This window comes from Perissodus microlepis, chromosome 20 (genome assembly GCF_051167445.1).
Source record: "Perissodus microlepis isolate ML-2025 ecotype Zambia chromosome 20, ASM5116744v1, whole genome shotgun sequence".
In the NCBI taxonomy this organism is placed as follows: Eukaryota; Metazoa; Chordata; class Actinopteri; order Cichliformes; family Cichlidae; genus Perissodus; species Perissodus microlepis.
Window position 1 is genome coordinate 34,887,038 of NC_140480.1, and position 12,483 is coordinate 34,899,520.

At 45.0% G+C, this 12,483-nt stretch overlaps 1 protein-coding gene across 3 annotated transcripts in view; it reads left to right on the forward strand.

The window, feature by feature from the left end:
- LOC146365053 (neural cell adhesion molecule L1.1-like) overlaps positions 1 to 12,483 on the forward strand; it is a 47,821-nt gene that overhangs the window by 20,362 nt on the left and 14,976 nt on the right. For all 3 annotated transcript variants that reach the window (XM_084917984.1, XM_084917983.1, XM_084917985.1), the window contains 13 exons: positions 808 to 910; positions 1,329 to 1,495; positions 2,555 to 2,677; positions 2,972 to 3,142; positions 3,563 to 3,674; positions 4,219 to 4,403; positions 4,697 to 4,828; positions 5,634 to 5,777; positions 5,862 to 5,973; positions 9,113 to 9,285; positions 9,507 to 9,666; positions 10,405 to 10,532; positions 10,634 to 10,735. In XM_084917984.1, the coding sequence (XP_084774110.1) occupies positions 808 to 910; positions 1,329 to 1,495; positions 2,555 to 2,677; positions 2,972 to 3,142; positions 3,563 to 3,674; positions 4,219 to 4,403; positions 4,697 to 4,828; positions 5,634 to 5,777; positions 5,862 to 5,973; positions 9,113 to 9,285; positions 9,507 to 9,666; positions 10,405 to 10,532; positions 10,634 to 10,735 (1,812 nt within the window). The remainder of the gene's footprint in view (positions 1 to 807; positions 911 to 1,328; positions 1,496 to 2,554; positions 2,678 to 2,971; positions 3,143 to 3,562; positions 3,675 to 4,218; positions 4,404 to 4,696; positions 4,829 to 5,633; positions 5,778 to 5,861; positions 5,974 to 9,112; positions 9,286 to 9,506; positions 9,667 to 10,404; positions 10,533 to 10,633; positions 10,736 to 12,483) is intronic.

A 12,483-nucleotide genomic window follows, 5' to 3' on the forward strand; every position in this document is an offset into this window, starting at 1 on the left:
ACATGGTAAAAAAAAAAAAAAGCAAACACACACAAAGAACAAGACAAAAACTCAGTCATAACTTAAAGCTGGTGAGTAACAGTGTGTTGTCAGACGGGTTTGAAGCTGTCGAGTGTTGGAGGGATCCTAATTTGAAGAAAGTTTGGGCGCAGCAATCACAAAGGTCTCCTCTGTGTTTTAGCCTGCTTCTAGGGACGATCAGAAGCTACTTATCAGCTGACCTGAGACTCGTTTATCTACAAAATATTTTATTTAAATATACAATGTCACAGAATGTCAGACTATTCCATTAAAAACTGTAGTTTTTAATTTTTGCTGTTATTATAGGATGTTTATCTTTTTTTATTTTTGAAACAGTTTTAACCACCCACTTCACTCCATTATATGATGGTCATAGAATTAGAGTTGATATTAACTATTTATCCATGCGAGCAAACTTCAAGCAGTTGTAGACAAATAGGCAAACAAACCCTACACAGGAAGTTGATTTCAGCTCTCGGACTAAAAAGTCTTAATCCCTGATCTTATGAGACTTACCCAGGACATAATGCAGGCTTCTGGAGCTGATGTGGGTGAGGGGACTCGCCCAGCCTGACAGCCTGATGTCCAGTGTCTCCCCTCTCCATCGTGGCTCCTGTTAACCACGATGGTTTTAGAGGACCTGCCAGAACTAAGAATGATGAATGAGCTTCAGTCAATCCTTCTAGATGTGTCTCTATCTGTACGCCCTACTTTACCTGCCTGTACTCTGCAAATTTCATTACTGTGTGTGTGTGTGTGTGTGTGTGTGTGTGTGTGTGTCTTCAGTATTTCAGCCTCCAGTGCTGACAGAGATGCCAAAATCACACACAGTGTTTTCTCTAGAAGACTTCAATCTGGCCTGTGAGGCCACCGGGAACCCGACACCCACGTACGTACACCTGTGTGTGCTGACATGGCAATAAATGTCCTCATAATAAAACAAAAACAAAATTATCTCTCAGCTGTTTCCCTCCCGGAGCTCGTCCCTCTCTCCACTCCCTGCTTCTCCCGGGGACAGACTGTTAAAAGTAATAATAACAGCTGTAAATGTTACACTTCCTCATATTTATGTATTTCTGTATTTCAGGCCCTCAATCAAAAAGATCAAAATTTTACATGAACCTGTTTCAGGCTTTGATCCAAAGATAAAGACTCGCTGGTTTATAATGAAAATGTAGATCCTTCAAAATAGCTCACAAATAAATAGAAGCAACTGTCTGTTTCTTTATTGTGTAATTTAAGGTTTGTTTCTGTGACTTTGTAAACTGTTGATGTGCTGACAGCCATTCTCCCCTCTGTGTTCATAGATTCCGTTGGCTGAAAGATGGCGAGTTGTTCGGATCAGAGACTGAAGGATCCGGAACGCTGAGAGGCGACAATTCTTCCCTGGATATGTTAGAGGGTGAATACCGCTGCTACGCCTCCAACAGTCTGGGGACCGCCATGACACAAACCGTCAAAGTCAACGTAGAGCGTGAGTCACAAACTTACTGTATGCACACAAAGGTAGTCAGTGTGCTCTGAGGTTCACACCTGCTGATGCACAGATGTCACACGATCATATAAAATCACACACACACACACACACACACACATCAGTGAGTCAGTGAGGTTGATCGGGGCCACCTGTTCTGCTCGCTCATCTCAAGTTGCCACGGCAACCATTTCCCGGAGACAGCGCTGTGACGTCACTCAGTAGGGAGGATGTACGGTTGGTGTGGAGGATGAAGCCGATGGCTGCGGTCAGCGTGCACACAGACTCACTAAAATCTCTCCAGATGAAATGTTATACTGTATTGGCTCTTTCTGCCCGGGATCTCACCTCCGCCGTGGTTTTGAATTCTGGTTTTGATTGCAGTTCAGTGCTTTCAGATTGTATTTCCTCTGCTTTGTTGTGAGATTTACTTCCATAATTTGTTGTTTTTCTTCCTCACAGTTTCCAAGTTTATCGACACTGTTTTTTCTGTGATTGAACATTGCTGTGTGACTTCCAGAGAACCATTGTTCTCAATTAATTTGGGAAACTTCAATGTTTACAATCAGCTCAGCCAGCGTTTCTTAAGGTTTTGATGACTAAATGTCAGTTTAGACAGGCAGCATGTGATCGAGGTATTTTTATTTACCCAAAGCACCATCAGAAAGCTGCTTTTAGCAAATAAAACTTTTAAACAATGTTTCAGAGCAAAATAAGTAACTGGCTGATGAAACCTGAGAAGCTGTGCAGGAAATATGAGATTCAAGTGTCACTCTGTGTCCACATGATGTAAATATGCAGCTATTGTTTCAGGTCCTCTTAATTACAAATGAACCCTGGCATTGTTTTTATATAATTTGGGCATTTAAAGTCTATTATCCTGCAGATTTCCTCCAATCCACTGTGTTACAACAGCTGTGGAGTGTATCTTCACAGACACTTCACAGAAGTGTATCTTCTTCCTTCTTTGTATTTTTTTATTTTGCGTCACTATTGTCATTGTTTCTTCATTGTTACCTGCACAAGTATTAACTTGTATTCTGCTGCTTTGTGTTTCAGCTCAGCCAGTTCTCATGAAACAACAAGTCGAGCGTGAGCAAGGACTCGTGGGACAGAGTATGGTCCTGTCCTGCAACCCTCCAAAAAGCTCGCCTCCTCCCAGCATCCACTGGATGAACATAAGTGAGTGTGCCGATCTGTTTCCTGTCCCGTTCATCCGCTGCCAGCCTCTGTGACACACAGACTCTTTATGTCCACTCTGCCTCCGTTTTTCTATGACTGACCTTCTCTGCCTTTTAAGTTATCAGCTTATTGAGGCTGCGGTGCAATAAAGCGAGGTGCTTGTTGTGCATTTTAAGAGCAAACTAACCAATTTCATTTTACACTGACATGAAAAACATTTTCACCTTCCACTGCAGTTTCCATGCTTTGAACTTTATTTCCCACCTACATTAAACTGTCCCCGTCCCGGCTCAGATTTGATGCACATTACTCGGAGTGAGAGAGTGACGATCGGCCTGGACGGGAAGCTGTACTTCGCGAACCTCATGAAGAGTGACAGCAAAGAGGACTACATCTGCCACGCCCAGTACAGAGAGGCCAGGACTATTCTACCTGCCACTGCTGTCTCCCTCTCTGTCAAGCCGAGTGAGCGCACACACAACGCACAATGCACACAAAGTGTTAAATATAGAGATAAGAAAAATCAGAAAAGTGAGTCAGAGCATCACGCTGTCCTGTGTGTGTGCGGACCATGATCACGCTCTCTGTGTGAGGTAACATCAGCCAGAACAGTGAGGACGCGTAAAGCTGTCCTGCAGTGTTGACGCTCTATTGTTAATTATGTCATGCAGGCTACACTGTAACACAACTGAGACACCAGTGTTTGTTCCACTGAGTATTGCTATGATGACGCGTATATGCTCAGTAACTAGATCACAGTCGACTAATCAGTCCTGCCCTGTAGGCTGTCTTCATTTCATCATTTATTGTTGCAATAATCAGCATGACCGTGATGATCAAGCTTCACAGTTTCTGTGTCCTGATTTCTGTCTTCACATCCTCCAGGTAACAGCGTGGCTCATGGAGGAAAACCCGAGTTCTTCCATCACAGGAACCACTCCCAAATATCAGCCCTCAAGGGGAACAGCGTCACCCTGGAATGTTTACCCAGAGGCCTGTAAGCATCTCAGTGTGTGTGTGTGTCTGTGTGTGTGTGTGTGTGTGTGTCTGTGTACTTCCACCTTCAGTTCATGTTCATGTTTATGATCCTTGTGGCATAAGAATGACTGACCCACCTGGTTCACTCTTTCAACACACTTTATTCCCAGTTGCTGCTCTCACAACACTCAGCTGTGGCTTTTCTGCTACAGCCACACACAACAACAACAGCAGCAACAACAACAACAACAACCACACTCAGGACCCAGTTACTGTTTCATATTTTCTCATGCAGCCTTGCTCCTTTTTCTTCATATGAAATCATTTGATCTGTCCAGTTTCATTCTAATGATCCTGCTTCCTGTCTATGGCAACAAATGGACTCTCACTATAATTTTGACTTAATGATGAAAAAGGATGTTACATCATTACCAAGATCATCTGCATGCATTCAGCTCTAATTTCCTCCTGTGATCGATCTTCTGTTCATCACCTACCTCACTTCCATGATCGGTTCTCTCTCACAGTCACATCCTTCTGTTCTTCCATGTCCGTCTCTGCAGACCCACACCTAGGGTGGAATGGAAGAAAAAGGATGGTGTCCTGGCAGACACAACCGGCCAAGTTATTAACTTTGACCGCTGGCTCCACTTCGACAACATCACCCTGGATGACGACGGCGAGTACGAATGCAAAGCCTCCAACACCCACGGCTTCATCACGCGCTCCTTCACGGTCACTGTGGAAGGTAGGCCGCTGAGCCGAGCGCACAGACGATCACGATGCTCTGCTGACCGTGAGGACGTGATCTCTGTGTTAGTTTGAACTCTAACGCGTTTGAGCTCCTCTGTCTGAGATGATTGTGAGGAGTCTTTACTAAAGAACGTGTATACATGTTCACAACTTCAAAGGAGCACTTCACTAATTAACATCAACAGGTCCTGAAGCCTGTTCAGAGTTAGAGCCAAATGTTCAACAGACAAGTTCTGACTCTGAGATTTATATTTTAGGGTTTAAATGCTGCTTTTCTTCGTTTTCCAGCGGCTCCTTACTGGATGAAGGAGCCTCAGAACCTGATGTACACTCCCGGGGAAACAGTCCGACTGGACTGTCAGGCTGACGGCATCCCGAGGCCCAGCATCACCTGGAGGATCAACGGTCAGCTGTTAACAGGTACAGCAAGATTCTGACGGACCTGTTTGTGATTCTTTGGGGAGAAACTGTAGCACCTGATGTGTGTGACTGATACTCAGGAGTTATCGATTTCTTATATAGTGCACATGATAAACTACCTTTAAACAATTGGGGCAAACAGACTTGTATTACTCTGATGATCAGCACTTTGCAGAGTGAACCGTTCCTTCGGGTAACTCGATGTTGATTCTATTAAAGCTTGATGGCCACAGCCACAGATTTGAAGGCAGGGCAGAGCGAGCATTTCCTGGCTCCAGGCTGTCGACTTTCTGTGGACAGAGAGCCTCATAAGCTTAACGTGAATTAGATGGACTCACCAAAAGAGAGAGAGAGAGGTGAGAAGATAAAATAAAATAAAATAAAACAGAGAGTAAGGAAACAAATCATCAGAACAAAGAAGAGGGAAAATGACTGAATCAAAAGACCAGGAGATAAAGAACGGACGATGGAAATGAGACAAAGAAAGAGTCCACATTTCTCTATCAAACCTTCTTCTTGATGTTTCGCACATTCAGAGTTTACATGTTACTTATGAAGATGGGCTTTTAGAAAAATTAAAATGAGGAAAGAACCTAAACGCCACATAAAAGGAAGAAAAGGAAGGAATATGAGCACACTGGGAGGGAAACTGAGAAAGTAGCAGAGGGAGGGAGGTGACAGCCGGTGACAGCTGCTGCTCCTCTCAGTGGACCTCAGCTTCTCTGTTAAACAGTTCTTTAGATTCAGCCTGTTTCTGTTTGACAAACTCTACATTGCCTCCTCGCCTCTTCCCCCCTCCCTGTAGAAGTGGATGAAGAACCTCGGCGCACGGTGACCGCAGGAACGCTCATAATGAAAGACGTGAACGTTGGCGACACGGCCGTGTACCAGTGTGAAGCCAAAAACGACCACGGCTCCATCCTCCTCAACACCTACCTCAACGTCGTCGGTATGTTTCCCGCCGGGTTCACGTCCTTCTTTGTTCTGTCTCACCTGTGATTGGTTAATGACGGCGTCTCTCCCTCTGTCTCAGAGCTCCCCCCTCAGATCCTGTCCCCTGATGGGTTCATCTACAACGCCACCAAGGGCCGAGACGTCGCACTGCACTGTGAGTCTTTTGGCTCGCCACGACCCCGCGTCACATGGTGAGTGTCACACAGTGTGGATTCTCATCAGTGTAACTAAAATACCCTCTCTGTATTCTCTCTGCTGAACCTTTTCACCTCAGTGAAAATCATTTCTCTAACTACACTGTGCAGAATTTAACCTTCACCACTAGGGGACAGTATTTTATCAGAAAGTTGGATTAACCAGCCCTGTGGAGAGAACACTAAACTAGGGCTGGGTTTTGATGATCGATTTATCGATTAAAATCGATTCTGGCTTTAATAACGTAAAATCGAGTCATTAAAATCCTGAATCGATTTTTAAATATAAATTTATTTTGCCCGAAACGCCAGAATCTCAGGTTAAACCTCACAAATTTTCAACAACCACCAAACAGCTAAAGCAGTAAATGAGAGCATGAACACGGGTCCTGCACAAAGACGTAAACACAAAGCGCCGACCCGCCGACGCATCAGAATCAGTGAGATGTCGCCTCTCTCACGCGCTGATTCTGAAGCTGCAGGTTTTTCTCTCTCCAAACAATATTTACTCAACCAGCAGCAAAAGAAGATCCAAACTACGCTTCACATAAACATCGGCATAAATTCACTCTTAGTTTTGCTGTTTTTCTTCCACCAGGATAAAATCACACTTCATGCAGAGCTCTCTCTCTCTCTCTCTCTCTCTCTCTCTGCACTTTCCCATCTAAAAATCTTTTTTCTGCATTATTCGTTTGTTTGTTACGCACCAGTCTACCGTTGTTTACAGCCTGACGGCCGCTGTTTTTTTCCTTTTACTTACTTCGGAAAAGAAAGCCTCATTTCTGCTGTTCAACACTGAACAAATGTAAACTTTAAAATGATGCAAAATTGCAAAACTCTCAGCTGTGTCTGTAATCAAACCTCTGTAACTTTGCTCTGCTTCACCTCAGCAGCATCAGGTAATGTTCACGTGTTGATTAATGGTTTTCTTTCGTTTTTGATCTACTGCAGAATATTTTTATAAAATCTCAGGCCAGGAAATTCTCCTTCATGTTTTTCTGTGTTTTATCCTCAGTTACTTTGACACAAAGGCGTCTGCTGTGCTGCTCACACCTTTGATAAAGTCTCACAGTGTCAACTTTCTTTTTATAGACAAAAAATATGGATATGTACTGATGCGTGATCAGAATTATAATATTTCTGACTGTCTGAGGCAAAATTTCCCCGATTCGAATTGAATCAATCGAATAGAATCAAATCGAGGATCAAATCGATTTGGGACCTTGAGAATCGAAATGGAATCGATTCTAGAAATCAGCGATGATACCCAGCCCTACACTAAACCAGAAGAAAATCCAGCATATAGATGGCATCCTAAAGTTAAGGGTTTGATAGAGGAGGGTGCACACTAGTTTGAGAGGTGGCCCTTTCAAACTAGTGTGCTCAGAGGTGTGGTTAGTCTTACAGGTGATTATAAAAAGTTATGCTGCTTTCTGCCGTCAGTTTTTTTCAATGTAAAATCTGCCAAGAGATGATTTTCAGCTGACATTTAGTCATTTACTAACAGAGGAGGCAAAGTTTGCTAACTGTAAGCAGTAAAGCATGTAAATAAGGATGTGTGCATGCATTAACTACCTTAAGTAACTAACAGGTGCAGGACTGTAGAGTCTGTGTGTGTGTGGACGGGTATTAACATCTTCATGGGGACTGAAAATTGGTAGTTTACTATACTTGTGGGGACAAACAGCCCGAGTATGAAGGCATTTTTGAGACTCAAAATGTGGTTTTAGTGTCAGGGTTACAGTTAGGTTATGGTTAGGGTCAGGTAGAGGCATTCATTTTTGATGGTTAGGGTTTGGGTAAGCAGCTAGGGAAAGCATTATGTCAATGAGATGTCCCCACAAGGATATAAATACACACGTGTGTGTGTGTGTGTGTCAAAGTGCATGCAGCTGGATGATTTGTGCAGGTAACTAAAAACAGGCAGATCAGTGTGTACGCTGTCCGTGGTCCTGAAATTCTAGCGTTTTAATTGCAGTGAAATAAGGTTTTATTACAAGGTGATTTTAAAGTTTATTAAAGCCTATTTATTGATAAGATCAAAAACAAAGAGCGCATTCAAACTATCAAACTAATTCAAACCGTTTGAGTTGGAGCTGGTGGTTGCTGACGTGAATTAAGTGTCTAAGAATTACAGCAGTTTCTATACACATCCCACATACAGCAGCGTTATCAGTCTAGTTGTGCTAACAGTGAAAAGACACTGGTCATGAATGAGCCATTGTTGGTTTGGCATCCCCTGCTCTTTACTTTGAATGAAACAGCGCCCTCATGTGGTTTTGTTTAAAATGCACCATGTCTCTGATGACCTGACCACACCCATTTCTCAAGTCTGAAGAACTGAAAGCAGTCGTCTGCATTTACCTTTATCTCCAGCTGTCGTGTGATTAGATTTTCAGTTCCTGACATCTGGAAACAAATGTATACTTACAGCTATCAGGGTTTTTTTGTTATTTAACCACCAAAACTTAGAAATACTGTTCTGGGTATCTAGAGATCCTTGAAAAAAAAGATATCGAATTTCATTAGAAAACAAATGTGATGTGTTGGCTTCCACTGTGCAGTTCACATTATGTTCTTCCCCTCTCTCATCATTTATTGATCCCTTTGTGTTTGTTATCAAGTCACTAATCAGTGAGGATACACACTTCCATTGATCCAGTTCCTGGGACCTGATTCTGCAATCGTATGTTAGAATAAGTCTGCAATGATTCTGGAGACACAGAGCTGATTAGCATATGTAACGATCAATATCTTTGCTCTGTGTGTGTGTGTGTGTGTTTGTGTGTGTTTGTGTGTGTGTGTGTGTGTGTGTGTGTGTGTGCGTGCGTGCGTGTGTTTGCGTGTGTTTGTGTGTGTTTGTGTGTGTGTGTGTGTGTGTGTGTGTGTGTGTGTGCGTGCGTGCGTGTGTTTGCGTGTGTTTGTGTGTGTGTGTGTGTGTGTGTGTGTGTGTGTGCGTGTGTGTGTGTGTGTGTGTGCGTGCGTGCGTGTGTTTGCGTGTGTTTGTGTGCGTGTGTGTGTGTGTGTGTGTGTGTGTGTGTGTGTGCGTGCGTGCGTGTGTTTGTGTGTGTTTGTGTGTGTGTGCGCGCGCGTGCGTGTGTTTGTGTGCGCGTGTGTGTGTGTGTGTTGCCTGCAGGGACCGGGAGGACACGGGTGCTCTGCTGTCGGACCCTCTGCTGTATCCTCGTGTCTCCATCCTGACCAACGGGACCCTCAAGCTGTCCGACGTCAGCCACAACGACAGCGGCGAGTACATCTGCTCCGTACAAAACACCAACATCTCCATCACGGCCAAGCTGGACGTCTTCCGTGAGTCACACACATAAAAGTGAAGCTTCATATAAATCTTGCTCCTCTCTGATGGAGCCTGGAATTATTTGCGCTTTATAAAAATCTCTGCTTGCACCTGTGACTGTGTGACTGTGATATGAACCATTTATGATGCAAACATTTTGTTGTAAGCGTTTACAGAAAAAGTCACTAACAAATGTCACTAATTCCTCGGTCCTGTGATTCCTGCGTTCCTTCAGGTCCAAGTGAGATACTGGCGCCCCCCCAGGCTGTTCGCGTTGTCCAGGGAAAGAGCGCTTTCCTGGACTGTGACGTCGACACCGATCCTCGGCTGAGGGATTACCAGGTTGTCTGGAAGAAAGCGAATCGGAAACTAGAAGAGACATCAGTAGATGACAAGTAAAAACACACACACACACACACATACTGTGCAAAACAAAGCACATTTATATTGCAGCTTCTGTCCTAAAAAGAAAAGAAAGAAAAAAACCTAAAGATCTTTTATTTGGGAGGAAACGGAAGAAATCTCTGGAAGAACAGAGGACTGGTTTCCGAGCTGGAAATTTCTCTTTCTGAGAGCAGAAATCTAAAGACCTTCATGGTGAATGTACTTATTTATGTGATCCCCAAAATGACACACTCACAAATTTCCTAATAATTAAATAATCCCAGTGACTCATTTTCATCTTAATTTGGGAAAAATAAATAACTGAGTCAGCTCATCAGCTGCTTCTTCAGAGGATTGACCTTAGAACAGGTCAGATATGTCTGATCACAAGACTCGATCCTTTATGGGAAGCACCTGAATGGACTGCATGATGGATGCTGGACCCTGAAATGAGTTGCCAAACATACTTGTACAGCTATTAATACCACAAAAGTTTATGTCTGTGAATGAAAAACAACCAAAATGTAGTAAAAGTGCATACTTTGAAATGCAGCATCGTCGATAAATGTTCATGACTCTCAACACAGAGAGAGAACATTACAGCAGCTCTCAGGTGTCACCATCCAAGAAACATCTGAGTTCCTCAGCTCTGAACTGGAGGTCTGCATGTCTCTGTCAGGGTACAGAAATAAATGACTTGTAGTGTTGTTGTTACACAGAATTACACGTGTGCTCGTGTGTGTGTGCAGGTACACCTTCTTCAAGAACAACACGCTGAAAGTGACAGACGTCCAATTAAATGACAGCACAGAGTATTCCTGTGAGGTCATCACTAAAGTGGACAACATGATTGCACAGGGCTCCATCACTGTCATAGGTGTGTGTGTGTGTGTGTGTGTGTGTGTGTGTGTGTGTGTGTGTGTGTGTGTGTGTGTGTGTGTGGACTGTGGCTCTAATTGTTTTCTGTTGTACTCTCAGCAAAACCGGACCCTCCCAGTGGTCTGACTCTGTCTAATGCTGAGGGGGTCAGTGTGACTCTCAGCTGGAGCCCAGGACTCTCCCACAACAGCCCCATCACAGGTACCACACACACACACACACACACACACACACGCACACAAACAAAACATATGTTGTCATGTGCTGATAGTGGAAGCAGCTGAAGAGGACATTTTCATTTCCTGCTGAGACTCTTAAACCTTATGAAATGTTCTGGATTTTTCTGAGATGACTGAAAAAGGAGTACAGCAGACCACCAACCTCCACCAATCACACTTCATCTTCATCAGTTATGAAAAACATGGGTAACGACAGCGAGACCTGGATGGGCGTGATTGGGAGGAAAGGCCTCCCTGATCTGAACCCGATCGGTGTTTTGTTATTGGACTTCTGTGCAAATCACAGTTTGGCCATAACGAACACCTCGTTTGAACATAAGAGTGTCCATAAGTGCACGTGCCACCAGGACGCTCTAGGCCGCAGGTCGATGATCGATTTTGTAATCGTATCACCAGACCTGCGACCATATGTTCTGGACACTCGGGTGAAGAGAGGGGCTGAGCTGTCAACTGATCACCACCTGGTGGTGAGATGGATCAGGTGGCGGGGGAGGACGCTGGATAGACCCGGTGCACCTAAATGCGTAGTGAGGGTGTGCTGGGAACACCTAGCAGAGGCCCCAGTCCGTGAGATCTTCAACGCACACCTCGGGCAGAGCTTCAACAGCATTCCGAGGGAGACTGGGGACATTGAGACCGAATGGACCATGTTCAGCATCTCCATTGCCGAAGCTGCTGCACTGAGCTGCGGCCGCAAGGTAGTTGGTGCCTGTCATGGAGCGCTGCTGACTTTGACTGAGAAAATTGTCGGGCGGTGGAAGGAATATTTCCTGGACCTCCTTAATCCCACTGACACGTCTTCCGAGGAGGAAGCAGAGTCTGGGGATGAGGGGGATGACCTGCCAATTTCCAGGGGTGAGCTGACTGAGGCAGTTAAACAACTCCTTGGTGGCAGAGCCCCTGGTGTGGATGAGGTCTGCCCTGAGTTCCTGAAGGCTCTGGACATTGTAGGACTGTCCTAGTTGACACACCTCTACAATGTTGCATGGAGATCAGGGGCAGTACCCCTGGACTGGCAGACCGGGGTGGTGGTCCCCATCTTTAAAAAGGGGGACCGGAGGGTGTGTTCCAACTACAGGGGGATCACACTCCTCAGCCTCCCTGGGAAAGTCTATGCCAGGGTGCTGGAAAGGAGAGTTCGTCCGCTAGTCAAACCTCAGATGCAGGAGGAACAATGCGGTTTTCGTCCTGGTCGCGGAACACTGGACCAGATCTTTATCCTCTCAAGGATACTTGAGGGTGCATGGGAGTTTGCCCAACCAGTCTACATGTGTTTTGTGGACTTGGAGAAGGCATTTGACTGTGTACCTCGGGGTGTCCTGTGGGAGCTGCTGCGGGAGTATGGGGTGTCTGGCCCATTGCTACGGGCCATTCAAACCTGCAACAACTGTTGCAAGAGCTTGGTTCGCATTGCCAGCAATAAGTTGGACTCGTTCCCGGTGGGTGATGGGCTCCGCCAGGGCTGCCCTTTGTAACCAATTCTGTTCATAATTTTTATGGACAGGATTTCTAGGCACAGCCAAGTGGCGGAGGGCTTTCACTTCGGTGGCCTCAGAATCTCATCTCTGCTTTTCGCGGATGATGTGGTTCTGTTGGCTTCATCAGGTGATGGCCACCAGCTCGCACTGGAACCGGTCCGTCGTGATGAAGAGAGAGCTGAGTGTTAAAGCGAAGCTCTCAATTTACCGGTCGATCTACGCCCCTACCCTC